Genomic DNA, 24,967 nt, shown 5'->3' on the forward strand with positions numbered 1-24,967 from the left:
TCAGAAAAGTTAAAAACTGCAGGCTACTCAATAACAAAAACTGAAGGAGTAGACTGGTAATACCCGTGAAAAGGAATGACCAAACTACAAACGTATATTAAGGGGCTTGTTTGAAAGGTTATGTTTGGCCTTCTGTTGAAGGTTTTATAGCTAAAGAATGGAACAACGACTGAGCCTCTACTAATTTTTCCCTAAGCAATACATTGTACTCGTACAAACTTACAAGATTCTTCTGAACATCAGACATATCCATTTCAGCAGGGTCCTTCAATTCTGCAGAAAACAGATATAAAAGTAGCATAAGAATGAAAGAATATGAACTTGAGGTGGAGAGCAAGATGGTGTCACCGATCTGAATGGGTTGGTTCTTACCAAGTGAAGGGGGTGGAGGAATGACATCATCATTTGTGAGAGATGGTGCTTTAGGCAGGGACGTATCTTGCTCGCACAAAACAATACCTTGCTGTTCTCCGTTTCTTGTAGAGGCAAGTAATTCACTTTGCAGAGGCTGTGAAACGAGTAAGTGAGTGCCATTTTTTAACATGGCATGTCTACATCTTTCTCAACAATTAAAGTACAAAATGACACTTCCATAATATATATACAAGTCACCTAACCTTAAGCTTATCCTTGGAGTGGCACTATACAATTCATGAAAAAAAACACATTGCATCATTTTAAGACCCCGTGAACAATGTTCTTGTGAATGTAAACCATGTATGCAAAATTGGCTATGCATTTGTACAAGTTATAATACAATGAATTGGACTTGTGATATATGATGACTTCATAAAAAAATACTCAGTGCTTTTGAGAAAGAAACGAGGTTAACGATGACTCACAGGTCCAAGTTCAGCTCCAGAATGTGATGAACTTTGAGGAGGGTTCATTCTAGTTCCTGACGTGTATAATTCTATATCCCCAACAGTGTCCAAGCTTTCTTGAACAACAGTCTGTATTAAATTTAGGAAAACTAAATCATTTATACAGAGAAAGAAGTACTATAAAATTATGAAATAAAACCTTTAAAATGCTTTCAGGCCGAGCACACATATATGATTGTAAAGCATTACCTTCTTGTTATGTAAACTCAGTTTCCTATTAAAACTAATGGTATCTGCTTCTCGTTGCATTCGCTTTGATACACTCCCATTTCGGAGTGTTGATCTTGTATTGAAACCAGTGCAACCTGATCTTTTGTTTACACTCTCATAGTAATCATCCAATGCTTTGCAGTTCCATGTGTACATCACATATTTTCTCAACTAGCAGAAATCACATGTGTCAGTGAGTTTAACATATTAAACTAGACATCTTATCCAAAAGCAGCAAGAGTTACAAAAGAGAGTCCGACAGATATGATTCATATGAACAATAGTAGAAGGAAACAGAGAAGAAATTACTTTATCCCAGTGATCTTGAGCTTTCCGTCGATTTCTGACGCTGCGCAGCACACTATCTTCATTCCGAAGTTTCTTTATTCTAAATTCACACTACCAAAGTTCAAAAGGACATAATTATTAGGAACATAGGGGATAAGAATGATCAGTAGGAAAATTTTCAGTCAACCTAAATTATCACTGAAAAGCTGCTACCTTTACACAAATTTGAGACTCATAAACTATATAAATAAATTTGTGCCTGCTTCCAACCATAATAACCAATTTCAAGACTAGGATATAACTGGAAGATGGTAAGCCTGTAAGCCCAAGAAGGACGGTAAAGGGATACCACATGGGTTGAACCAAGCAATACTTAAAGCCACAGAGGCATACATTTCATTTTCAGTACAAATCATGTAGACTTTGAAAATGAAAGCGGCATACATATTTAATTACCACATATTGGAAAAGTTGGTTGTATTGTTTTTATTGACAACAGCATTGCATATGCTAATATTTGTATCTAACAGAAACATGAATCCTAAAGGGACTGTTATCGCAATTGAATATGGAGAACTCTCCTAAGCTTAGTGCAAATACTTACTAGTAGTAGTCTCCCCTATCAACATTATCTTGAATATGGTTGTATTCTAAAAAAATTCTCATCATGCGTCCTTTGAAACTTTTCATGATCATGAAATTAGCAATGAAGAACAAAGGAAAAATTGAGGGTCAAGAATCGTACCTGCACCAGAAGGTAAAAAAATATGCCAATGGAGATGCAATATAAGCCGCCAAGATCCGCAAGGAAGCTCACTGCATTTTTAGGTAGATGAAAAGTTAACAATGTGGCCCATAGGTTGGCACATTGGCCCGTAAGGATCATTCTATTGATCTCGTTTTAGACATTGCTCCTGGAATTATACAGGAAGTCTGTTATGATGTTGCTCCCAATCAGAGTTTTGGCGCAATGGCCCCTCTAGTTGGTCACTTGGTCAGCAAGCTATTACCGAATTTTAATAAATTCTCAGTTCTTCAATTTTTATTGTTTTAAGTTAACCAGAACATACAATTAAACAAACAAAAAAATTAAACACTTCAACTCAGACATGTGACAACAAGAAAAATCATCTGTTGGCAGAGTTGGGTAAAGGAAAATGCAACAGCAGAAAAGGACAAGTAAAAGATCAAATAAGAAAGAAAATACAAAAAAGAGCAAAGTTGCAGGTTAATGAGCTACTGTTTAACATAGAACATTCAGAAAAGATGGATTGTGTTTACCTAAGGGAAGAACATGTTACTTACCAGGACCCATAATATTTTGCTTATCTATCTCCACAATGTAGTCAGAGAGGAAGTTGATGTACAGTGTAGTGTTAAGTATTCCATCCTTAGGACTTTGAAGGGATGCTTGGAGCTGAGTTGTGTCACTAAAGAATGAACCCGGTACAAACTCATGAAACAGAGGTTGGATGAGCCTTAGATCATGTAAATGATGGTATATCCGTGGAAATAAACTGAATTTCAGTATATTTGTATCACTCCCTCTGAATGTAACTGGTCTATTATCCAAAGTACTTCCATTCTTTAATGTTCCACTAACAAAACTCAGATGTCTTTTACTAGTACCACTCCTTGTAGTAAGATTGAACTGAAATCCAACAGCAGCAGCAGGACTATTAGGAAGATCAGTGAACTGCCAGGATATGTACATATTGTCTTGAATTGGTTGACAACTATTGCAGCCAAGAGTTATCGTTGGTCCTCTACTTGTATTTTGACACGAGTAGTTTCCAAATTTTGACAGAGAAGCCCTTCTGTAATCAATGAATCCAGGATTTCCAGTAACCAAAGTACCAAGATCACGTAAGTTTGAACAGCTCATGCTAGAAATAGTGGTTATATTAAATTCCAGGTCATTGTTGAACAAGGCCAAGTCGGGTGCATTTGTTGCTCTGACATTATGTACCTCAATACTTCTCTTTGTTATGATTTGGTAGAGCAACCTGTGAAAAAACTGAAAAACCAAGTAAGTATAAACTAATTTGATGAAATCCATGCAGCCAAAACAAAAGGGAGATCAGAGATAGGTTGGAATTTATCGTCAAATTACTCACGCAGCAAAAAGACCAATGAAGAGTATCCAGCTTGCTGTTGAAAACATTCCACCAAGTTCTGTTTTCCGTTTCTTAACCACCTTTTGATCATCCTGTACCACAAATGAAGTTAGTTGAATCCCTTGTCATAATAAAGAAAGCTACTGATAAAGCTGCCTCTCAAAAGAAACATCTAATTGAATGCTACAGTAACTTCAATAAGTAGCATAGACAAAGTTCACTACAGAGATGAGTTCTCCATAAAGAAAAAAAAAAGTGAATGAGGGCAAGCTGACAGAAAATTTCAACTGTACGAATAATTCCTCATAAAAATCAAAGGTACAAAGGTCTCCGAGTCTACTCTACACTACTGAATTACGTCTTTTACAACAAATATGAATCGACTCACATGATACTTACTGTTGAGTATCGAGTTACACAAAAGTTCTTATATGATGCACCAATCTTTCCTTTGCCTAATATTGTTCTTCCTTCTAATAGATACATTCAAGCAAACCAATAGCAAAGCAACAGAAGAAGTTGGAGATATACACAGTACATCAACTGACAAAAGTTAGTACACAGAGGGAAGCAAAACCCAGAAGTAGTGCAAACTCCAAAACACCTCAATCTAAGACTGTCCCAAGGTGCAACACTTTGGGTATATACACTAAACAGCTAGTGAATCAATCACAATTTACTTCATGATGATTAGTTTCCCCTCAATTACAGCAACTACTTATAACCTCATAAATTGTACATCAAAGCTATTAATTCACACCAGATATTGATTAAGGGTTGATTGATCAAGCTTAAGCATGAGCAGTCAAAATAACTAACCAGCCAATGCCTGGTGGCAAAGCAAACATCCAATCTGCTAACCCACCATCTCATCCTGAACCAGATGCTCCTCCCATCATTCCCAACCTTAGTAAACCTCAGAAGCAAGCAGAACCCAAACCAAGAGAGCAGCAAAACAAGCGTGGCCTCCAAGAACACAGCCTGGGATTGCGTGAACTTCTTGATAGAATCGAAAGAGAAGATGCTCTCCGGTATCCCAAAGGAGTAAGAGTCCTCGGAGACGCCGCCGTCGGTGGAGATGGTGGAGTTCGCCGTGAAGAGGAAGCAGGTGTTGCTGGTCTGGTTCAGAAGATACCCAACTGCACAAGCACAGTGGCTTCCATTGTAGCTGAAGCTGTGTGCTGGGCAGCTCATTCTTGCTTCACAATAATGGCTTGTGGGTTCGGTCAGAATCAAACAAAGATGTAATCTTTGGCTTACCTTGAGACAAAATGGTTGGCGGGTTTTGTTAAAAACAAACAAAGATGAAACCTTTGCTTGGATTTGTGGGTTTTAGGACAAAACAGTTTGTGGGTTTTGTTAGGAACACAGAAAAAGATGGAATCTTTGCCTTGGATTGTGGTTTTTGGAGAACATGTTCCGTGGGTTTTGCAAATCTCAAGTGTTTGAGCGTTTTTTTTTTTTGGGTGGAATTGGTGCTCTGAAAAATGATGAGTTTTGTGGGAAGAAAAACCAGTCTTTGAATTTGGCGCGTTTTGGGGGTCAAAGCTGTGCTGAAAGTTGTGAGTAATGGACAGGAGGGATTACACAGAACTAGTAGATACGTTACTTTCGAGAGTCTCTGAGGTTTCTTGTGTGCTTTGGGAAGAATTGTAGGGGAAGCAAAGAATGTAATAGCTGCTGCTTCTTCTTGTTGTCGTTTCAGTCGATTAGAAAAGACAGGTATTCTAATTAGACAGGTATGCTTATAAGAAGCTTTTGTATATTTCTGATTCTTATCCAGAAAAGAAAATAAAGAGACAAAGAGCCTGCTAGATCTACTATCTTTTTCGTTTTCTATTTTGTTCTAGGCCTTGGTGGTCTGGCCTCCTTGTTTCTGAAAAAAAAAAAGTTCGTATCGGATGGGATTCTCAACCTCCATAAAGAGTTCAATGGAATCCACATGGGGTTTGCCGTTTGCGAGAGGAAGCGGCTGTCTGTATCAATCAGCCAGCTTCTTCTTCTCTTCTCTTTTCAATGGAATCCACATGGGGTTTGTTCTTTGACATTTGTTTCTTCCTATATATTGTGGTAGTTTTCGACCTTACAAGAAAGGTCAAACAACATCTTATAATATCATAATTCCAACTTGACTCGTCCTTAAAGAAACTAAACGTCCACATCTTACAATTAACAATGAATACAAATATGTTAATTTTGTATATAATTGTTTAAGGAAAATACTTGTATCCATACTAGTATGGATGGATGCATCCAAACTCCTCATATTTCTATATATTTAATAGTGTGAATATAAAATTTTAACCGTTCAAAAGATTTGTTAATCAATAAAGATCACTTTTGTAAAAAAAATTCAATATAAACAAATATCGTTTACTTAGCCGAATGTATCAAATAAACAAACGGCTGATTATGAGACTACAAACTTTCACAAGTAACGTTCATTTGTTTGATGTAATCAACTTAACAACCAATTTTTATTTCAATTCATATTTTACAGAGATGATATTCATTGATCGATTAAACTTTTAAATAATTAACATTATGACATCACACTACTAAAAGTATAAAAATAAAAGAGGGTATGGATGTGTGCGTCCATACTTAATAGACACAAGTATTTTTTTTTCCATTGTTTAATCCATTCTAAAAGTGCAAACCAATGATCATTAACTATCGAATGAGATACAAAACGGTAAAACTATAGAAGGGATGTTATTCGCACTCCAATCCTGTGTATCCGAAGAGTGCAAATGGCACAGCCCTGGCAAAATTTGCATTTGATTTAATGCGGAATCAATAATCTGATCGTCTACTGCTGGCAAGATCAGTGACTAAATTGTCGTCCTCATTTTCACACTGTTCCAAGTATTCATTGTAAGCAGGATTATAAGCAGCAGCCAAGCGCAGATGCTTTAAAGCTTCTTTCTTGCGACCCACATTGGATAGAGCACTGAAACGGCAAAGAGGATTAGTACACAAGTAGCTTATATAGATGTGACAGTTTCCTCAACTTTACTACTCTAATAACCATACCTTGCTAGCATTAACAACCCATCAAAATAATGAGCCTTGATCTTTGGTTCATCTGGCTCGTTCAATTGTGCGATTCTTTCCAAGTGTACAATCCCTTCCGGGAATTTTCCCTGATCAAGCACATGGGAAACAAAAATAAAGGTTTAGACTTCTGTGTTTCGAATCTATTGAGTACTGTTCGAAAAATAGTAATGCTTTTGAATAAGATAGAAAAATGAAAGACCAGTAAGCAATGCTATCCTCACCTGCCGTATGTACGCAACACCAGTCCACTGCGATGCAAGAATTAGATTATCAATATCCTCCAGTTGTGTGGGGACACCAGTACTAACGAGCTGATGAGAATATAAACAAGGGTCAGATTGGTAAAATTCTTACATTAGCTTCTAATTAATGAGTGAATACACCAACAAAACTGATATAGAACATAGCACAGCAATTGACAGGCATAAGAGACTGATTAGCAACATGCCTGTGACGTATAATTTTCATTCACTTTTTGTATTGCAGAACACAGGTCTACAGTGGATTCTAAAAATCTAATTATCACATATTGTGGTGCAACAGTAATTACTTACACAAAAAAATAACCCAATCATGAGTGTCACAAAAGCAGAACAGGAAAGATATTGACCTTAGTAATAGCACGTTCCAAGAATTGAGTAGCCTCTGCCTCCAATTTTTTCTGCAATAGAGTCTGACCCATTACTATGAGTGCTCGTACACACTCGGGATCTTTCTTAAGAGCAAGTCTGTTTCAGTGAATTTATCATGACTGGTGCTGGAAGTAACAATTTATAGACAAGCAACATATGTAATTTGATGAGAAGAGGGAAATTACCTTAGCAAAGGAAGTGCCTTTTCTCTATCACCTTCAGATAAGACTTGAATTGAAAGCTGTCAACAATAAGAGTGATCAAAATATGAAAATTACAAATAAATAGCTTGAAATGACATCTGACAAGTACACAAATCAAAAAGTTCTAGTTCATAGTACTTGCATTAACAAGATCTTTAGGTGACAGGTTCTGTAAAGATATTTTCTTCATTTTAGTAGGAGAAGCTAAGGGTGATATTTCGGGAGTGCCCAACTTCCCAGAATCCACAGCTTTTGTGGGCTCATCATTGTCCAGCAACCCCAACTTTGCACGTATAGTAGGATTCTTCAGAGCTAATTGCTGAAAACATAGTGAAATACCATAAGAAAACAAAAACAAAACAAAAAAACAAAAAAGGGTTTACCATATATGTCTATATTGTTGCTATTGCAGTGACTCACCTGAATGACACTTATTGAACTATTTGTAACCCAATAGACTAGACTTCCCTACAAAAAAAATATAGAAGAATAAGGACAATTTCCAAGACCACAATTGTGAACACTCACAGAATCCCCTATAACAAAGTCTATTTTCACCTAATTTGATAAAAAAATAATGAATGAGGTGTACCTGGGGAACATTGTAGCCAATAAAAAAGAGAAAGAATGTTAGGATATCCAAATAAAGCTTGTAGTACTGCAGTAAGATAGAAAGATTTGATCAATTGTGTGAAAAAAAAAATTATATTAATCAAAATCATGTACTTTCACTCAACAGCTTAAACATTCTAAAGATTTGACAAAGCTATGCAAACTCACTCGAGCTAATGTGCCAAACTCGCCCTTCATTGTATTGAGAGAAGATGTCTTGAAAGAAATCTGTATGTCAAAGAGAAAAACATCAGCTACAAACCACATGTGGGGCAATGGAGCATTTTTACTTCAGTTATTTTTGAACATATTTGACAATATAATCATCTGAAAAGTTCATATCAGCTCAAAACAGAAAAAGGTAAATAACTCAAATCAGACAGAGACGAGGTACACAAGCAAATTACCTGAATATTGGCATAGTGCAAACCAGCAATCAGGAGAGGAAAGATGGGACCTGTAACACCGTGAGGTAATTCAGTCAAATTCTGGAACCACAAAGTACCACCCTGAAATGAAATAACCGAAATCCATGTTCATTTGCTTTTGGTACAAAATCAAAAACTGATTGAATGGTAGCAATCTTTCCAAACTTCATAATTTGATTAAAATCCTTGAAAGCAGTATATAATAGAAAAGCATTGCAAAAGACCGAAATAAATTAAACTATTCCAATAGCTGACGAATAAACTGCTTTTGTTCTTACGCAATCAAAGCCAGGATGATTATCCAGTGACATTCTGCGAATGGTAGTCAACCACAGGAAAAAGCATGGAATCTGCAGATGAATTAGAAGACAGGGTAATATCAGATTTTCAAAGCCTTTTGTTTTCCACAACTTAAGACGCATATTGTTCAGGCAAACACATAATAATCCATCTTGTTAGTAAAAATAGAAAGACGTCTTTTTTCTCATAACATTATCCAGTCGTCTTAAGAAAGTTGAATTCCCAATTTAACTGAACCTTAAAACCTGGCTACATGAGTCATCGAATTCAAATTTTGTGCTTTGTTGTTATTTTTCTACAATCTTATTGCATAATAAAGCTACAAGACGTACTAAAAGACCTGTAATCAATTATTACCGATTCTTAATCACTGAGGCTACTTTATATTGGCTCCTATAGTAACCAATTCTACTTCCTAGCACACCTGCTTCATTAAACCCACAACTTATACGTGGGAACAGAAACCAAACTCCAAAAGATAACAATACTCGATATAAACATCACACTGGATTACCTGAACAGCGGGGAATGCAAGGAACCAAAAGTACGAGGGGCATCCAATTTCCTTTCTTTCCTTCCGAAAAACAGAAAATTGATTGATGAAACTCTTTCCTGAGAACATTGGTGGCAGTGGAGCAGGCACTATGAGAAATGCATACGAGTCAAACAAAAATATTTAACAAAACCACACAGCTACTTTGAACACAAACACTCGAAACTCATAATACAAAATGCATATAATAAACCAAACAGCTTCAAAATCAACAAAAGCAGAGCAATCTACGCCTCGAATCGAAAACTCACATTTGGGGAAAAACACAGAGATCCTCTTCAACCTGTCGAGCTGCACAATAAGCAATGGAAGCAGTGCAAATCTCATAGCCACAGTAGAGGAAGCAACCACTATCCACCTGCATACAATTCGAAATCACATGTAGTCAAAAATCACATATTTTAAACACTAAAAAAAGCAAAGCCTTGTTCTTCACAACAAGAACAAAGGAGCATTAAGAAGACTCACCATGGCAAACCAGTGAGGTCATGGAAGTGATCGAGCACCGAAATGAGGCCCTGAACCGGAAGCAGCGGCTCTTCACCGCCACCAGCAGCGGCGCTGGCGACGGCACCGTAATCCGGAATCTCGAGCTGAGCCGCGGAGTCGCCATCGAAAAATGGAACGGAATCCGGTTCATCTGAGCCGGCGGAGTAAAACCGAAACTGGGAGGAAGCGGGAGTTTGGTGATTGAAGTTGTACGGTGGAAGAATAGAGATGGAGTTGGATATAGGGATTTGGTTAGGGTTGGAGTGGAGGTGAAATTGGCGGGAGTGAGAAAGGGCGGGAAGGAAGGTGGAGGCGGAAGAAGAGCGGAGACGACGACGGATGTAATATGAGAGCTTGGAGCGGGTTGCCATTTGTGGCGGGTTGGCGGCAAGAGTCGGGTAGAGTAGGGTTTTACTCCTTTTTTTACCGTAAAATTCGCACCGGCATAATGGTTTTACCGCTATCAATTAGCTATTTTTGATTGAAAATGCATATATTAACTTTCAAAATGATACATCAATTGGGATTAGAGGTCTCAGTAGAGCATCTCAACCAACAATTAACTACCACCAATTAAATTTAATAGCCATAAAGGCCTATGCTCCAAAGAGATCCAATCCTATGCGAGTCAGCGCACAACGAGCTAACTGATGAGCTGCTACATTATATTTCTTTTTCACATGTTTCTATGACATCATCTCAAACTTAGACATTATCAATTTTACTGCATCAAGAACTTCTCCTATTTCGCTATAGTCTCAACCTTGTATTTTCAAACCATTAAGAACATTCAGAGTATCACCCTTGACTGCAACTCTCTTCATCCCCATGGCTTTGCAAAAATCCAACCCATGTCATAAAGCAAGAGCTTCGGTGGCAGCTGGACTAATTGGGTATTTTACCGCTAATTTTGACTTCACTCGCAGTGTAAGGGCAACTCATTTTATCGGTACTCTAATATGTTTGCAATAGAATGACGGTTAGCTGTGATTAAAAATTAAAATCTAACTGTTGAGATTGATGTCAACATGGCCAAGTATTAAAACTCTAAGCGTTGAAGAACTTTTGCGATGTAAGTGCGTTGATTACTTTTTGTCTTTTTATAATATTAAAAGTTTACAAATGTGATAGTAAATTTGAAGAAATTTGTTGTTACTGTGTAATTTCTGTTTAATTAAAGCTGGTTCATGCAAAATTTGTTTTCATAATGTGATTCCATTCTAAGTAAATGCAAACTTATGTATTATACACATCACAGTAAAAATTCTTGGCCTATACTAGAACTCTGGTTAATTCCTAGCAAGATATATAGAATGTACATCGCCTACGAGGTTAGTCTACATGTGGAGATCCCGGAATGCGTCACGTTCAGGAATGGCATCGTCGGGGATGTACTTCCCCCAGAACCAATGCTCCTTCCACACTGAGTTCATATCTTCAATCGATACGCGCTTGGTCTCCGGCAGGAAGAAGTAGACAAAGACGGTCATGATCACACAGAAGACGGCAAAGAAATAGTAGAGCCCGAACCTCATTGTGCAAAACATAACAAGAGTTGTTTGAGCAATTACGTGTGTGAAAAACATGTTCACACAGACATTGAGACCATTAGCTGCTGATCTGATCTCTAAGGGGCAGATCTCGCTTGGTACTAACCAACCCAAAGGACCCCAAGACCATGCAAATGCTGCTACATAGAAGCAAATCAGCACTACCATCAAATCGGTTTCGCTTTTCGACAGAGAACCGTGACCTGAGGTTCCAAACTTGGCGGCGATAAAGGTTCCTATTGCTATCTGCAACATGCCACAATGCATTAAGATCACCACATATAAGATCTTCAAGAGTGTTTACATAAAAAGAACACAGACTGCTCGACCATGCATGCTGGATTTGTGTTATATTTAGATCTTAATGAAACTATGCTAGACGACTTTTAATCATAACAATGAACTTTGAAACTTAAGTTTTGCGAGGGACAAGCATGCATGTTATTGTTTGGATTTGTATACCTGACAAATAGACATTTGGATACCCCCTTGAATGAAAAAAGGCCTCCTCCCACTGGTGTCAACCAAGGCAATAGAAATACAAGTGGAAACGACATTAACAACTCCGGTGATGGCCGAAGACGCCACCATAGCCTTCTCACCGAAGCCTAGAGACCTGAAGAGAAGAGGCGCATAGAACATGATGGCATTTATGCCAGAGAACTGCTGAAAAAACGGAATAACAATGCACATGACAAGGTGAGGCCTATATCTTGGCTTCACTATGTCCTTCCACGGATGCTCTACCTTTTTTGCAACCTCGGATGCATACAGCAGGTCATGAAATTCCTGATACACATTATTGCTATCGCCGCGCAGTTTTTGTAACAAGTCTTTGGCATTGTCAAATTCACCTCTTTCAAGCATAGAACAAGGAGTGTTGGGTAGGAAGAATGATCCAACACCAAGAATTAGAGCTGGAATAGCTGAGGCGCCAAATGACACTCTCCATCCCCAACCCCCCTTTATATCAGCAGTCCAATAGTTCACATAATTCGCTAGTAGTATTCCGATTGTGACATTCATTTGGAAACATTGGTTTAAAGCTCCTCTGACATGTGGTGGAGCCATTTCTGATAGATAGATTAGGACAGATTGAATGGCAAAACCAATGCCTACACCGATAAACATTCGACCAATGACAAGCATTGTGAAGTTCAACGCAGCTGTGCTTATGCAAACGCCGATGAAGTAGACCAATCCAGCCAAGCTCATGGAGATGTTTCGGCCACAGTACCTGGTTACTGATGAAGCAAGCAAGGAAGATATAAATGCCGCCAGGTAGACGGAAGAAGTGAACAAATTCAAGTACTGGTTTCCAGGTCTGCAGTATAGGCTGGTGTGAGGTTTGTTTGTGTCATCCAGAAATAACTCTGGGGCAAACTTCTTCAGGTAGAATGACCTTGAAGCCACCCCTCCTACAAATTTACAACAATCCCACTAGTGTCATGAAGAATACCATATAGGCAATATACATTGAGTCTAACACTCTAACCTGAGTCATAACCGAAAATAAGACCACCCATGGCAGCAACTGAACATGCCATCAACATATAGTTGGTGATGTTATCCTCCTCATTTTGCACCACCCCATCTATAACAACAACTTTCCTTTTTGATTTAGTCATATCCCCTAACGAGCAAAATTTTACCTTCTTCTGATCAAACAAGGCTGCAAGCCGAAACCGTATTTCTGCCGTGGATGTAGGGGTAAATGCTCATAGCATGGTTCTTACAGCCCCAAAAGGTTTCAAGAAAGCTTACGAATCAAGCAATGGGGGAATATGCTCCCAACACTGGAGCTACAAGCCCCCCACAACATTTTTTTTTGGCCAATGTTCAGCGGCAACAAGCAACAATCTAGGATGAGTAAAACAGCAGTTTCTTTGGCTTGGATCTATACAAGGAATTTTCCTACTATGTTCTTCCAAAATGGATGTTCTACTTTGAATCTTTGATCAACCTCAAACAACCAAATAAAGAAAAGAGAAGGGCAGATAGTTATTGCCTATGAATTCAAATTGGTTGCTCATCGATGTTTTGAAATACCGATCACACAAACAGTTTGTCTTAAAATAGCTCTAAAGTCACAGGCTTGTTAAACAGGAAAGGGTTTTGCGAACTAACGACTGGCCGTCTAGAGTTCTAAAGCACTTGTGATTTTAACCACACATTTGTAGCCAAAATTTATGCGGTTGAATCTCATAATCCAAGAGACGACTATCTAAGGTTCAGGAGATAAAATCTTCTCATCACAGTTGTGGATAATAGAAATCCCTAAAGCTCAGATAAAACTAGATGAAATTCTAGAACGTTGAACATTGGCTTCAATCTCACATAGGTGGAAAAATAGGATACAGACATCAGGAATAGTACTAGAACGGACCAACTACAGAAGAAGATTGATAATTGCAGGAAAAAAAAAGATAGCGGGATGGTAATTTTCGGGTCGGTCTAAAAAAGGTAAACACCATGTTCTTAAACTCTTTCCAATTTTCCATATACATGTAAAGGTACAGGTTTTCTATCACAATATTGCAGCTTCATCAAAACAAACACAAGAGTTACATGGTGTCATTTTTTCATGAATTTCATTACTGTTGTGTGCAGAAAGCATTGGCCAAAACAGCTTGTATAAAAGAAACACAACAACGGCTGCCAACTATAAGCCTATAACATAAAATTAATTTGTGTTTTCCAGCAGGACCGTATGCTCTATTACATCTCTATATCATCCAGGTCTGGTAGAGGGAAACGAAGAACTGCAGCAATGCCAGTTATTTGTGCCAGTTCTGTCGAATTAAGAAGAGAATTAGAAAGTGGTTTGAGAAAAATCATTAGATTAAAGTGTCAGAATGCAAATACTCACGTTCTCCTGAAACGTGCATAGAAGAAAATATGTGAACATTGCCACCTGAATCCTTCACTGAGTTCACCAAATTGACATACTTTTGCCTCGTCACAACATCAGCATTCCTGTTCATCAACAAAATTCTTAATGTTACAGCTCTTCAAATACACACTTCAGCAATAACAAGAGCTATTTGGACAAGTCCCAATTTAACCAGTCTCAGTTAGTTGATAATGAATACGGTAAAGGAGGTAAAGAGGGCAGATCATCTTGTTAACTCATGAGTAGCATCACTGCTATGAACATGCAGGTGTGTGACCAAAATCGAAAAGCTCTACTGTATCCATGTATGAGTTGCCTAAAGTGTGCCTGTCTATTACTAAAGCAGTTATGTACATGGTGGTCAGGTTACTGAAGACTTGAAAGACAACCAAAGAAGTAGAATAGCATTTCACCGACAGAAAGCACAGGAAAAATTGTGTATAAATACTTAAATAGGTATAAGTTTTTCAAAATGTTGTAATCTTTTGGGTGCTTTCTCAGCTCCTAATTCCAAATAGCTTGTTCAACCATAATGTGGTCTATTGGATTTATAGTTCAAAGCCACTGAATATCTAATTTTAGTTTCAGGATCCTCCTCAAAGAGAGACAAATTACCCTTTTCCCAACCAATTTTCATCTTTCGATTTCAACAAACACGGTTTTTCCAAAAAGGATTGATTTCATGGCTTTGATTACTATACAAACAGGTTTACTCATCCTTGTAATAAAAATAAATACTAATATCTTATAGCACAACTTAGTAATGAGCCTCCCGAGAAGGCCAGGTACTAACCTGAATAGCTCATCTGTTATCAACAGGGTTTGCACGGCCATTTGTTCATGAGCAACTTCAACATGCTTTGGTCCGTAGCATGCACGATGTGGCTCCTGCCCAAGGACAACGATGATTTAGTTACCTGTTAAATGCAGAAAAAAATATAACAATACCAAGTATGCAAAAGTCTCAGTATATTTTCTTTCATTATTGTTTCTTGGTAGAATATCAAATAATATTGAAGTCCAACACCCTCCAGTTAACCAAGTGTTTAAGAATGTTAAAAAGGACAGGCTAAAACGTCACATTATGAATACTTATAGTTCCAAGCCCCCAAAGCCTAACATTTAAATATTACAGAGATTTATATACTACAGAAACTAACATAGGCATAATATTGGATTTCTTTCCCCTTGATGGTTAATGTTTTCATCCTCAAGCTGTCTGTGTAATTATAAGCAACCTTCTTGTATCTTACCTACAGACAAACATATAATCCCTTTGCAAAAACTAGTGTAAAAGTGTCTGCTGGCCGAAGATAGTATGGTGGTGGGCTGAATCAAATTTTATCCTCTATAAGAGGTAGAACCCATAACTAATCACTATTCACTTAATGTGACTGTCTAGACAACCTTATCAGAACTAGCACTTCATTGTTCAATAATATGTCTTGTCAGTTGGCATTCAACTATAACCTCAAATAAAGCAAAATAATAGCATTTCAATTTAGAACCTGACATTTGAAAGCATACTGAAGAAATCTTGGAGAGCCCGGACCTGAAGACGAAAGGCCAATAAACAATGTTAGTGCAGGGTCTTGCTCCATAATTGCTTTAATGTAAGATAACGCAAGATTCACTTCTGGAGTTGAGCTTTTTTCTTTTTCAAATAAAAGAGAAGACAGATTTCCGTTCACTTTCTTTGTGTTACTAATGAATTGGAAACAAATTGCATACATTGACCAAGTATGGCATTGTTGTACCTCTTGTGCTGCTTTAGTATCTTTTATCATATTCATAACATTTGGAGCATCCAGAACCTCCCTCAAACTATGCCTGTGGTTGCAAGTGAATACACATTAAAAAGAATTTTGATATAATAGTGAAACTTAGGAGATAGGATGCCTATAGTACTGAGCAAATAAGTATCACATGCACTGGGAAAATGAAATAGCAGAGCTTTATTTACATATATTGCAAAGTTTTAAAAACTGTCATAAACCAAAGGAATAAAGCGTGACCATACTTGTAACCCGAGGTTGTATGCACAAGAATTATTCGTGACTTGTTCTCAATGATAGGCCTCAGCTGTTTTCTCTCTGCTTCCAACAATAAGTGACGATGAAACTGATCCTGTAGCACATAAGCACAACATTAAAATGACATATGAATGATATGATTACTTAAAACCATTTAAATTCTTTGACAAGTTGCTAATTCTTGAAAGCTTTAAATGTAGCACTAATGAAGTCCACTTGTAAACATGAAGCTTCAGTGGGTAATCTTATTATTCAATAAAATGAGTGAGCTTTGCAGACTCATGTCCTACCTTTGTAAAACCTGGACTTGCAATCACAGCGCAGCGAACAACACTGAAATCAACATACTTCAAGAAAGCCTATAGCATATAGACAGATGTTAGATTAGATACGAACTATCTTTTGAAATCTCAGGGAGCTTCAGTATAGACTCAAACCAAAATCACCTGTAACACATTTTCAAAGAACTTGTTCAAGGCCTGTTAAAAGTAAAAAAAAAATATCAGTACTGCAATACTAGTCACATGGCTTTCCAGATACTTAAACTCATAGAAACTAAATTCTGAAGAAAAACGAAACATACTTTCTCATAACCTGCAACTGAAGGTCCATGCTTGCGAGGAATTGAAGTTTCTATTCGTGACCGAGTTGTTGTCATACTGATTCATTAAGTTCCAAGATTATAGTCTCAGCCTCAAAGGTCATTACAGCACAATCAATATTTTGAACAATTTTTTTTCAAAGATAATGGATATAGTCAAAGAACAAATTTTATAAAAATTAAACAATTACATAGAAATAGTAGTTGCTTTAGCATGCATTTTAATGGCATAATCAAGATTCATGTAGGCTTCAAAGTTCATCACTTTCAAGGAACATCAACTGATATCATATACAAAGTTCAAAAGAAGCCCCCAATGAAATCAGGCGTACCTTCTACCAACAAGGAGAATATGTGCTAATCCTTCTTGCATTATTACCACAGCTAGATCAGCACTCGCTGCAGGATCTGAGAATATAGAGAGAAGACCATCAGACATATGGTTGATGTTAAGTTCTTCCAACTTCATACTTTGGCACTCTAGATGACATTTGCAAGATTAAGCAATTAACCAAACGGCAAATTATGGGTTAGCGTAAATCCAAATTCTAAGAATCTTGTTTGGTTGTCTTATCCATACTATGTTATTCAAAACTCATTCCTTGGAGTAGGAGGCACCACTAGCCATAATATCACTGGCTATTTATTGTGTTGATATGAATCACATAGGTCTGGAAAACGGCAAAATTTGTCTGTCTCACTGGATGGCCTCAGCCCAGGAAGGTCCGCTAAACTACCGTAGGCTAGACTCATTTATGTACAGCATGCATTAGAACCAACTATGAAGAATAATAGATCCACACTAACACATTCCATAATTTTAAACAAATAAAAGTAAGAAAACAGCTAGAATGATAATATCTCAGTAATAACTTATGGAGATAAAATGGGGAAAAAAGAGGGCATACCACAGGCTTGATTGAGTACATGCAAGGCCAGTGAGTCCCACACATCCTAAAAACATATATAACACAGTATGCCACGAATCAGTACAAAAAAGTGGTTCATCTTTTGAAACCGTATCTGATCAGTACAATTGATAAGTAACTTCCATATAAAACAAGTGTTCAATATTGCACTCAAACAGCAGCTCTATATACCAAAAATAGAAGAATACGTGTCTGAGCAGATACATGTGTATGTACTCACATGTGTAAACAAATAATTAGCATATTTAGATGGAAGGGGTCAAGATTTCTCTAGTAGTTTGCGTAAGTCTTTACAAGTCTTCCTTGGTTTCCAGCTACTCATGATGATATTCAACCTAATGTTCAAAACCTACAGTCTATGACTTAGATAAGAAAAGAATGATAACTCCTAGAATCCATTAACCACGGACACATTCTCCAGTAATCTTTTCTTCTCCTATCATCTTCAATGTGGTTTATATCAAAATTTGACATGATATACCATTCTAGCATGAATGATAGTAAGAACATGTGCTTCATCTGTAAGAAACCTCCATCTCCAACCTCTATTCACTGTTATGATAAACTTGAGCACAAATAGATAGATCTTGCATATATCAGAGACTTTTGTAGATGAAAACTGAATAACAAAAAGTTTTTGAATAAAAGGTTTTAACTGCATAAAGTAAAAGAAAATGCATGTAGAAGTTAATGAAAAGAAAGGCACACCTTTTTTAAGACAAAAGGTCGGTGAAGCTCCAGTTCCAGAGTATGGTATGCTCCTATCTGCAAAATAAACAACTCAGAAGTTTAACACTGCTATTTAATCTCATTTGAAGATGTAAAACAATGCCACATTTACCTTGACATGTTCATTCTCAAGGATATTCTTTCCACGTATACGCAAGACAGAGCCTACTTTATCATAATCAGGATCCTAACAGAAAAAGAAAAAAAAAAGAGAGAGAAACAACCAAAAAAATCATCATAAGAAAAGACAGACGGCAAGAGAAAAAAATGACCTCGATCCAACTACTACTCTATACCTCCTCAACTTTAATTTCCAACTTGAGCTTGACCCGCTCTGCATCTCTCCCACCCGTAGCGGCTTCTCTTAAAACTTTCCTATTACAAGACATACACGACACCATCAAGAACTGCTATTCACATTTCCTAATGCATAAAGTGTACGATTCTGTAACCACCATAAGACTAGGACGCAGCTTAATGCAACCAAGACGCATCAAGTCTTATCCAAACACACCAACTAACAGTGATTGCAATTCAAACAATTCCAGCAGCAAACAACCAAATGCAAATGTACCACATACATTAACACTCTATCTCTCCAAATTCAACTACAAAATGAATTCAAATTTCGATACACAATGAATACCAAAGACCAGGACTTTACCTGACAGTGACAGCAATAACACTGTCTCCGCGAGCTATCAAGTTGTAAGCAAACCACAGATCATCGGAATCGACCGGAACCATCTGCAACACCGTAAAATTTCGAAGTTAGCCGGAAAAAAGCGCCTCGGAGGGACCCTATATTTGGTTAGAGGTAAATCGAATGAAAATAGAAAGAGGTGAGTACCTTAACTTTTCCAGCTCCTCCGGGAACGAAATCCCGGTGAACAATCTTCATGGTGTCTCTGTGAAATTGAAATTGAAATCGAAAGAGGGAAAAAGGTCGAGTCTTGAATGGAGGTGGAGCAAGTTGTAAAGCTTTCGGGGTGGCGGGTAAAACAGTCTTTCCGGTAGTGATATGAGCGAGTGTCTTTGTTTTTACTCTATATAATTACTTTTATAGCCTCCTAATTGAGTTTTCTTACAGTTGGAGGATTGGCCACCATGTAACAAGTTAAATGGAATTAGAAAATATGCAATAAGAGCATCAGCTTTTGTTGGCTGGGATTTCAGTTTATTAAGTAACTGAAGCTTTCAACTATCCCAGAAAAGAACGGAAAATTCAAGTAATAAACGCTGAGCAAAACAGTACAACAACCACAAGTGAACATCAAAATTATGGGCAAATGAAACTCTGCTGCTAAAGAAAGATGATAGACAATAGGTTCAGGTGTCTAAGGATGAACTAATCATATAGCGCGGTTGATCTCCAAGTTGATAAGAAGTATCACTCTATAATGACCTCCTCTTGAGTGCTCACGACTTCCTCTACTTCAACTTCTCTAGCCTCATACTCCTCCTCTTCATCACTCACTTCTCCATCCCTAAGCCTCTGCCTTTCCAGTTGTTCTTCTTCATACAACCGCTTCCACTCAGCGACCCACTTATCCCATTCTTCCTTCAACTCTCTCCTCTTTGCACGCTCCTGCTCGCTCAGTTGCTTTTCCACATCATTGTCCTCAAGCTCATACCTCTTGCTGTACTTCTTCAAGTTCTTTGCGATTTCCTCCTCTTGCTCAGGAGTCAGGAAGGATGCTGGCCTTGGACGCCACAAAAACTGTCATAGGCAACAAAAAGACAATTAAATAGGACTTCTTTATATTTCTTAACATGTTACAGATGCTAATCAAGACAGATAGATGCTCCAACTCCTCAAAATAGCATTACCTGTAAGAAATGATCCCTCAATACCCGATAAAGTAGCTTTCCATTGAATGTCCATATGATATACCCATTCTCCATCTCATGAACTGAAGTAACTGCAGTAGCAACGTATCTGCAGATGGAAAGTTAACACCATCAGACACAACTCACACAAGTCGTATAAGATAACTTCTGTGCAATACTCAAAACAAACCAAATAAACCCATTTGGCATAAGACTCTGTCTAAATGATACCTTCCAGTAGGATCCCATTCAATATCTGTTGCCATGAAATGCTCAGTTGTCGCCATGGTTTCTTGCTCATCCACATTGTAGAATTCCAACTGCCCATTCAAACCCTTCAGTCCTGCAAGAATTATAAAGCGCCCTGAAGGTGACCAGGAAAGAGCATTTGCCTGCTTGCCTTTAAGAGTAATGAGCTTTGACACACGGCCTGTATTGTGAGCAGAACGCATCGAGTAGAAACTTATATCAGGCCTTGGATTGTCACCATGAATAATTGCAAATCTATGTCCCTTAGGTTCCCAAGCGAATGCAATGATCTTGTCATTCTTATTCTCAAGCTCTAAAACTTCAATAGGGATGTCTCGCTCTTTGATACGGAAGAGTTCAAATCCTGTGTATGTGCTTTTCTTTGTTTTTGTATAACGATCAACTTTAACAGCAAGATACTCCCCATTGCTTTGCCAGTACATCTTGCAATCACTAACACTGAAAAGATTCTTCTGTCTTAACTCCTCTTTACTGGGGATTTGAACAAGACTTACCTATTTGTACCACGTGAAGCATTAGTTCAACTATCAATAAGTAAAACACAGAAAGCTTGAAAAAATAAAATAAAAAATAAAGTGAAGCACAACTAAGCAAATACTCACCCTAGCAGGCTGGTTTCCACCGCCCAATTCAGGAACAAAAAGAGCAAGAATAGAATCAGTTGGTGACCAACTGAAGTCCATAACATTCTCAACCTTGATAGATTTTTTGTCCACAAGTGAAAAAGTTTCTGTCTCATAAACAGATATAGCACTCTTTCCCATTCTGGCAAAGTACTTATCATCTTTTCCACCACCCCATCTGCAAAGACAACAAATCAAAAATCAATTAGAATATTGACGTCAATCAACATCAAACTGCATGCTACTAAGCACGTTAACATTACTTGAACACAGGCCAGGACACGCCTGAAACACCTCCAGAACCTCCTATTGCAAAATCATCAGGAGTGCCCTTGAAATCTCTCATGACTTTTCCAGTTCTCACATCAAAAATGTCTATGACAACCCTCTGTATGACAAGAAGATCTTAGACATAGCAACAGGGAAAGAACTAATTATAACAAAGTGATGAATCACACATCCAAATAAACTCACGTTTGTATCACGGGGATTGGTTGCTTCATGGCTGCTGTATGTCACCAAATATTTCTCACCAGGGGAAAAATCAATTAGTCTAACCTGCAGTTCGTAATTGCAGCTAAATAGTTATAAATAATAAAACTAAAACAAATGAGAAGCTACAAATATTTGAAACCAGATAATCAATAGCAACCTGTGGATGAGCATATCGCATTAGTCGTTTGAACTCATTGGTAGCACCTCCCCAAACTGCAGCACCCTGTCTGTGAACAGTTGCCAAATAAGTCCCCATGGGTGACCATTGCACAAAGCTTTCAGTCCAATACTGCAAGCAGATACAAACTTTCACTATCCATATGACGGTATAAAACAGATCAAATCACATAGTAGGGAAAGACAAAGAAAGAGTAAAACTGGATTTTGGCATTTAGCATATACTCACTGAACGCTTGTAAACAAAATCAGGTTTCAATTGCCGTGCATCATTCCAATAAACTTCAGTATCATTGAAAGCACGGATGACAAACTGATCCCGTCCTTTTACATCAGTGAGCCAATTTTGAAGATTCTCCTGTAAAAAAAAATCATGTATACAGAATATTAGATACAAAACCTTGAGCATATGTCGCATCTTATTACTCATCTAAAACATTGTCACTTCTCTCCCTCACATAGACAGAAAGGGAGTATAAAAACCGAGGGTAAACAGAAAGAATAAAAGAAGAATGTTCATATCATACAAGTAATTTATCCAGATCATTGAATATGCCTATAATAGTCCATCTATTTGATATTTCATGTACATTCCAACTTGTTCAGAACTAATAACGTTTATACCGTCATTTTGATGTAACATGTGAAGATACAATAAACTAGCAATAAAGTTTCATTACTTTTATGCATCATAAGAAATAATAATGCAGGTGACAAGATAAAGATCTCCACGCAAATATATTTTCAAAACTCAATCAAGCTGAAAGAAGCACACGCAGCGCCATAAGTACTTCTACGATCTATAAACCACACGACATCGGGACAGTGACAGCGACACGACAACATAAGAGAATAGAGTATAATCATAATTACCCCTGGAGTATATGGAGTCGTTGCCGGAGGAGCCCACTGATCAGGAACATTCATAAACCGATCGAAATCGTCAAACATGCTCACAGCGAAAATGTGCGACCTGTCCAGCTTGTATCCATGCGTCTTCTCCTTGGCAAGCTCAGCTTCCTAAGAACATATCGCATACATCAACCTATCGAAATGCACTGCTTTGAGATCGACAATGTACATCATTTCAACGGCACAGAGATACATTACCTGAGGAGTATTGAACTCGATGAAGCAGTAGCCCATCGTCATCTGCGTTTCGGGCTCCAGAGGCATCCAGAAGCCATCTTCCTTGATCACACCAAGCTGGCTATAGATTTTGCGAATCACATTCTCAAGCTTGCCAAACTTCGATTCCGGCACCACCGGGAGGTTATCGACGACGATAATGTTGCCGAGCCCGCCCTCCATCTCGGAATCCATATCGTTGCCGATATCCTCATCGTCACTGCACACAAAACCAGTTCGTCAAAACGCAATTCAACTATTCCGGCGGGGAGGAGATTTGAATTATGCTCCGGCGTTAGGTTTTTTTTTTTTTTACCTTGGGATGCCGAAGGTCTCTCCGGGAGGGAGATGGATGGAGTCGAGGTCCAGCGACGATAGATCGATTCCGAGACGCGCCGCCGTGGCTTCTATATCGTTCATCAGCATAACGTCCGCCATGATTCTCTTTCCTCAGAGAGAGAGAGGCGCCGCCGCGTTTTATAGTTGCAGAGAGAACAGAGATAAAAGAGTGTGCGAGTTTTAGGGTTTCAGAGTGAGGCGGTCAGCTTTTTCTCTGTTCGAGTTTCGGGTCGGTTTATTTTAGACCCAGTTTTTAGTTTGCTCCACCCGTCCTCACTGTAAGGGTTCAACGGTCATTTCATTCAACGATTTTCCGCCCAAATTTATCATATATATCGAGCAAAAAGATCTTGTGAGACACTTAATTTGTCACTTATTCAATCGATATTTTAATTCGGTTTGAAAATAGACATCATTTGCTTGCCAACCAGATATGTTTTCTTCAATTTCTTGCACGGAAGAGCCATTAAATTGATTGGTAATGATCCTGGTCTAATGCGAATGAATTTATTTTTTAAAGGTGCAAATGAATTTTTAGGCTAACGCAAATTCTATAATATCAGCTTTGTTGTCTAACACAAATGGATTTCAAGACTTGGTAAAGAATCATGGGAATGAGCTGGGCAATTTGATCCTAGTCCATGTACTAACTAGGCTTTTCTTATTATTATTATTCACGTACAATTTTTACCCCAAACATATTCTCATTTTCCCCCCAAATAGACTCCATTCTCTTTGGCTATCCATATGCAATGATCTCCATCACATTGGTCGAACCACTCTTAATCAGCTATAAATGCATCAAAACGCACACTCTTGTCCAAATACCATAAATTACGTAAAATGAATGATGAGGAAGTTTTCTAAAGGATTGATTGAAGATCCATCATTTGGACTAGTATAAGCAGTAAAGGCCTGAAGGCAAGCCCAAATCTGACCCGGCCCAGAAACAGGGTAACAGGTGGTGGAACTTCCGGGTATCCACGTTACCATCATCAATCTGATAAAAGCTGCATGAAAAAATGTGGTTAATTGCATGCAATTTGCAAGAGGCTGCTGCAAGGCTGCAACTGTGTCACTGCCATCCTTACAACGCGTGTCATATGTTCAAATGGTCCTTTGATAATTATCTATCCCTCGCCCCGATATATATGGGTTCTATTTGGTTTTATATATATCTACTGCCAAGGATTTTATCATTTTATGTATGTTTCAGATAATGAATTAAAATCCAAACCCTAGCTAGCTAGAAGAACATGCCCTGCGAAACCACTAAACCATAGAAGCAGAGGTGATGAATTTAACTGGTTTGCTGATAGCTTCCAAGTAGCATGTATGATATCGACTCGAGCTAATTAAGTAGCTAGCTCAGGTAAAATTTGCAGATGCACTGGTTGATATATTGATTCTCGGTTGTGGATTTATCAATTTCTTTGTTTGTTTCTTAGAGATTTAATCACCTTTGTTATCATTCTGATATTGGGTTTCTTGTTTTAATCAGTTATTCGATCTGGTATTTGTTTTGGGGTGGTATATTTATAGTATTGCAGCATGCTGGATGATAACTAGCTTTGAATAGTTCTTAGTTTCGTTA

The 24,967-nt window shown here is 37.9% G+C and overlaps 5 protein-coding genes across 5 annotated transcripts; all 5 read right to left on the bottom strand.

Annotated features, from left to right (window-relative positions):
- LOC126798430 (uncharacterized) lies at nt 1-5,224 on the bottom strand. Its single transcript, XM_050525393.1, has 9 exons — nt 4,319-5,224; nt 3,500-3,591; nt 2,688-3,388; nt 2,128-2,198; nt 1,404-1,493; nt 1,074-1,265; nt 843-953; nt 373-508; nt 1-273 (listed from the first exon to the last, which is right to left on the bottom strand). Exons 1-9 carry the CDS (start codon nt 4,691-4,693, stop codon nt 119-121), a joined length of 1,923 nt encoding a protein of 640 aa, XP_050381350.1. The 5' UTR covers nt 4,694-5,224; the 3' UTR covers nt 1-118.
- Nucleotides 5,225-6,088: 864 nt separating this feature from the next.
- Nucleotides 6,089-10,168, bottom strand: LOC126798438 (ALBINO3-like protein 2, chloroplastic). The gene is made up of 14 exons (XM_050525404.1): nt 9,756-10,168; nt 9,539-9,645; nt 9,249-9,376; nt 8,713-8,784; nt 8,414-8,515; nt 8,175-8,234; nt 7,987-8,052; nt 7,815-7,862; nt 7,537-7,713; nt 7,377-7,432; nt 7,170-7,287; nt 6,781-6,870; nt 6,536-6,645; nt 6,089-6,452 (listed from the first exon to the last, which is right to left on the bottom strand). The coding sequence occupies exons 1-14, from the start codon at nt 10,145-10,147 to the stop codon at nt 6,296-6,298; spliced, it is 1,683 nt and encodes a 560-aa protein (XP_050381361.1). The 5' UTR covers nt 10,148-10,168; the 3' UTR covers nt 6,089-6,295.
- A 945-nt stretch (nt 10,169-11,113) lies between these two features.
- On the bottom strand, nt 11,114-12,954 carry LOC126800303 (sugar transport protein 10-like). The gene is made up of 3 exons (XM_050527649.1): nt 12,822-12,954; nt 11,789-12,744; nt 11,114-11,572 (listed from the first exon to the last, which is right to left on the bottom strand). The coding sequence occupies exons 1-3, from the start codon at nt 12,952-12,954 to the stop codon at nt 11,114-11,116; spliced, it is 1,548 nt and encodes a 515-aa protein (XP_050383606.1).
- Nucleotides 12,955-13,785: 831 nt separating this feature from the next.
- Nucleotides 13,786-19,493, bottom strand: LOC126797559 (protein PELOTA 1). Its single transcript, XM_050524206.1, has 16 exons — nt 19,362-19,493; nt 19,176-19,258; nt 18,808-18,886; nt 18,624-18,698; nt 18,491-18,547; nt 17,762-17,807; nt 17,186-17,261; nt 16,836-16,911; nt 16,699-16,731; nt 16,543-16,611; nt 16,240-16,346; nt 15,977-16,049; nt 15,733-15,771; nt 15,013-15,107; nt 14,196-14,302; nt 13,786-14,118 (listed from the first exon to the last, which is right to left on the bottom strand). The coding sequence occupies exons 1-16, from the start codon at nt 19,410-19,412 to the stop codon at nt 14,045-14,047; spliced, it is 1,140 nt and encodes a 379-aa protein (XP_050380163.1). The 5' UTR covers nt 19,413-19,493; the 3' UTR covers nt 13,786-14,044.
- A 228-nt stretch (nt 19,494-19,721) lies between these two features.
- Nucleotides 19,722-23,569, bottom strand: LOC126796667 (eukaryotic translation initiation factor 3 subunit B-like). Its single transcript, XM_050523399.1, has 11 exons — nt 23,351-23,569; nt 23,017-23,254; nt 22,780-22,926; nt 22,136-22,264; nt 21,887-22,018; nt 21,709-21,792; nt 21,498-21,622; nt 21,214-21,412; nt 20,573-21,105; nt 20,342-20,450; nt 19,722-20,231 (listed from the first exon to the last, which is right to left on the bottom strand). The coding sequence occupies exons 1-11, from the start codon at nt 23,470-23,472 to the stop codon at nt 19,902-19,904; spliced, it is 2,148 nt and encodes a 715-aa protein (XP_050379356.1). The 5' UTR covers nt 23,473-23,569; the 3' UTR covers nt 19,722-19,901.
- Nucleotides 23,570-24,967: the final 1,398 nt, after the last annotated feature.

This window comes from Argentina anserina, chromosome 6 (assembly GCF_933775445.1).
Source record: "Argentina anserina chromosome 6, drPotAnse1.1, whole genome shotgun sequence".
NCBI classification, from domain to species: domain Eukaryota; kingdom Viridiplantae; phylum Streptophyta; class Magnoliopsida; order Rosales; family Rosaceae; genus Argentina; species Argentina anserina.

What these genes read in the sequence shown, in the direction of transcription:
- LOC126796667 (XM_050523399.1), bottom strand. Translation starts at nt 23,472, where the DNA reads ATGGCGGACGTTATGCTGATGAACGATATAGAAGCCACGGCGGCGCGT. An exon ending in TGCGATATGCTCATCCACAG is followed by an intron (nt 21,793 to 21,886) that starts GTTGCTATTGAT and finishes TACGAACTGCAG; the next exon opens with GTTAGACTAATTGATTTTTC. An exon ending in GAATGGGATCCTACTGGAAG is followed by an intron (nt 20,451 to 20,572) that starts GTATCATTTAGA and finishes TTCCATCTGCAG; the next exon opens with ATACGTTGCTACTGCAGTTA.
- LOC126798430 (XM_050525393.1), bottom strand. Translation starts at nt 4,693, where the DNA reads ATGAGCTGCCCAGCACACAGCTTCAGCTACAATGGAAGCCACTGTGCT. An exon ending in TTCATTGGTCTTTTTGCTGC is followed by an intron (nt 3,389 to 3,499) that starts GTGAGTAATTTG and finishes GTTTTTTCACAG; the next exon opens with GTTGCTCTACCAAATCATAA. An exon ending in GCAAAATATTATGGGTCCTG is followed by an intron (nt 2,199 to 2,687) that starts GTAAGTAACATG and finishes CTAAAAATGCAG; the next exon opens with TGAGCTTCCTTGCGGATCTT.
- LOC126800303 (XM_050527649.1), bottom strand. Translation starts at nt 12,954, where the DNA reads ATGACTAAATCAAAAAGGAAAGTTGTTGTTATAGATGGGGTGGTGCAA. An exon ending in TATTTTCGGTTATGACTCAG is followed by an intron (nt 12,745 to 12,821) that starts GTTAGAGTGTTA and finishes GTAAATTTGTAG; the next exon opens with GAGGGGTGGCTTCAAGGTCA. An exon ending in TCCAAATGTCTATTTGTCAG is followed by an intron (nt 11,573 to 11,788) that starts GTATACAAATCC and finishes GGCATGTTGCAG; the next exon opens with ATAGCAATAGGAACCTTTAT.
- LOC126798438 (XM_050525404.1), bottom strand. Translation starts at nt 10,147, where the DNA reads ATGGCAACCCGCTCCAAGCTCTCATATTACATCCGTCGTCGTCTCCGC. An exon ending in GACCTCACTGGTTTGCCATG is followed by an intron (nt 9,646 to 9,755) that starts GTGAGTCTTCTT and finishes AATTGTATGCAG; the next exon opens with GTGGATAGTGGTTGCTTCCT. An exon ending in AAGGCACTTCCTTTGCTAAG is followed by an intron (nt 7,288 to 7,376) that starts GTAATTTCCCTC and finishes TCACTGAAACAG; the next exon opens with ACTTGCTCTTAAGAAAGATC.
- LOC126797559 (XM_050524206.1), bottom strand. Translation starts at nt 19,412, where the DNA reads ATGAAGATTGTTCACCGGGATTTCGTTCCCGGAGGAGCTGGAAAAGTT. An exon ending in TTGAGAATGAACATGTCAAG is followed by an intron (nt 18,548 to 18,623) that starts GTAAATGTGGCA and finishes TTTATTTTGCAG; the next exon opens with ATAGGAGCATACCATACTCT. An exon ending in CAAGTCCAGGTTTTACAAAG is followed by an intron (nt 16,347 to 16,542) that starts GTAGGACATGAG and finishes TATGTGCTACAG; the next exon opens with GATCAGTTTCATCGTCACTT.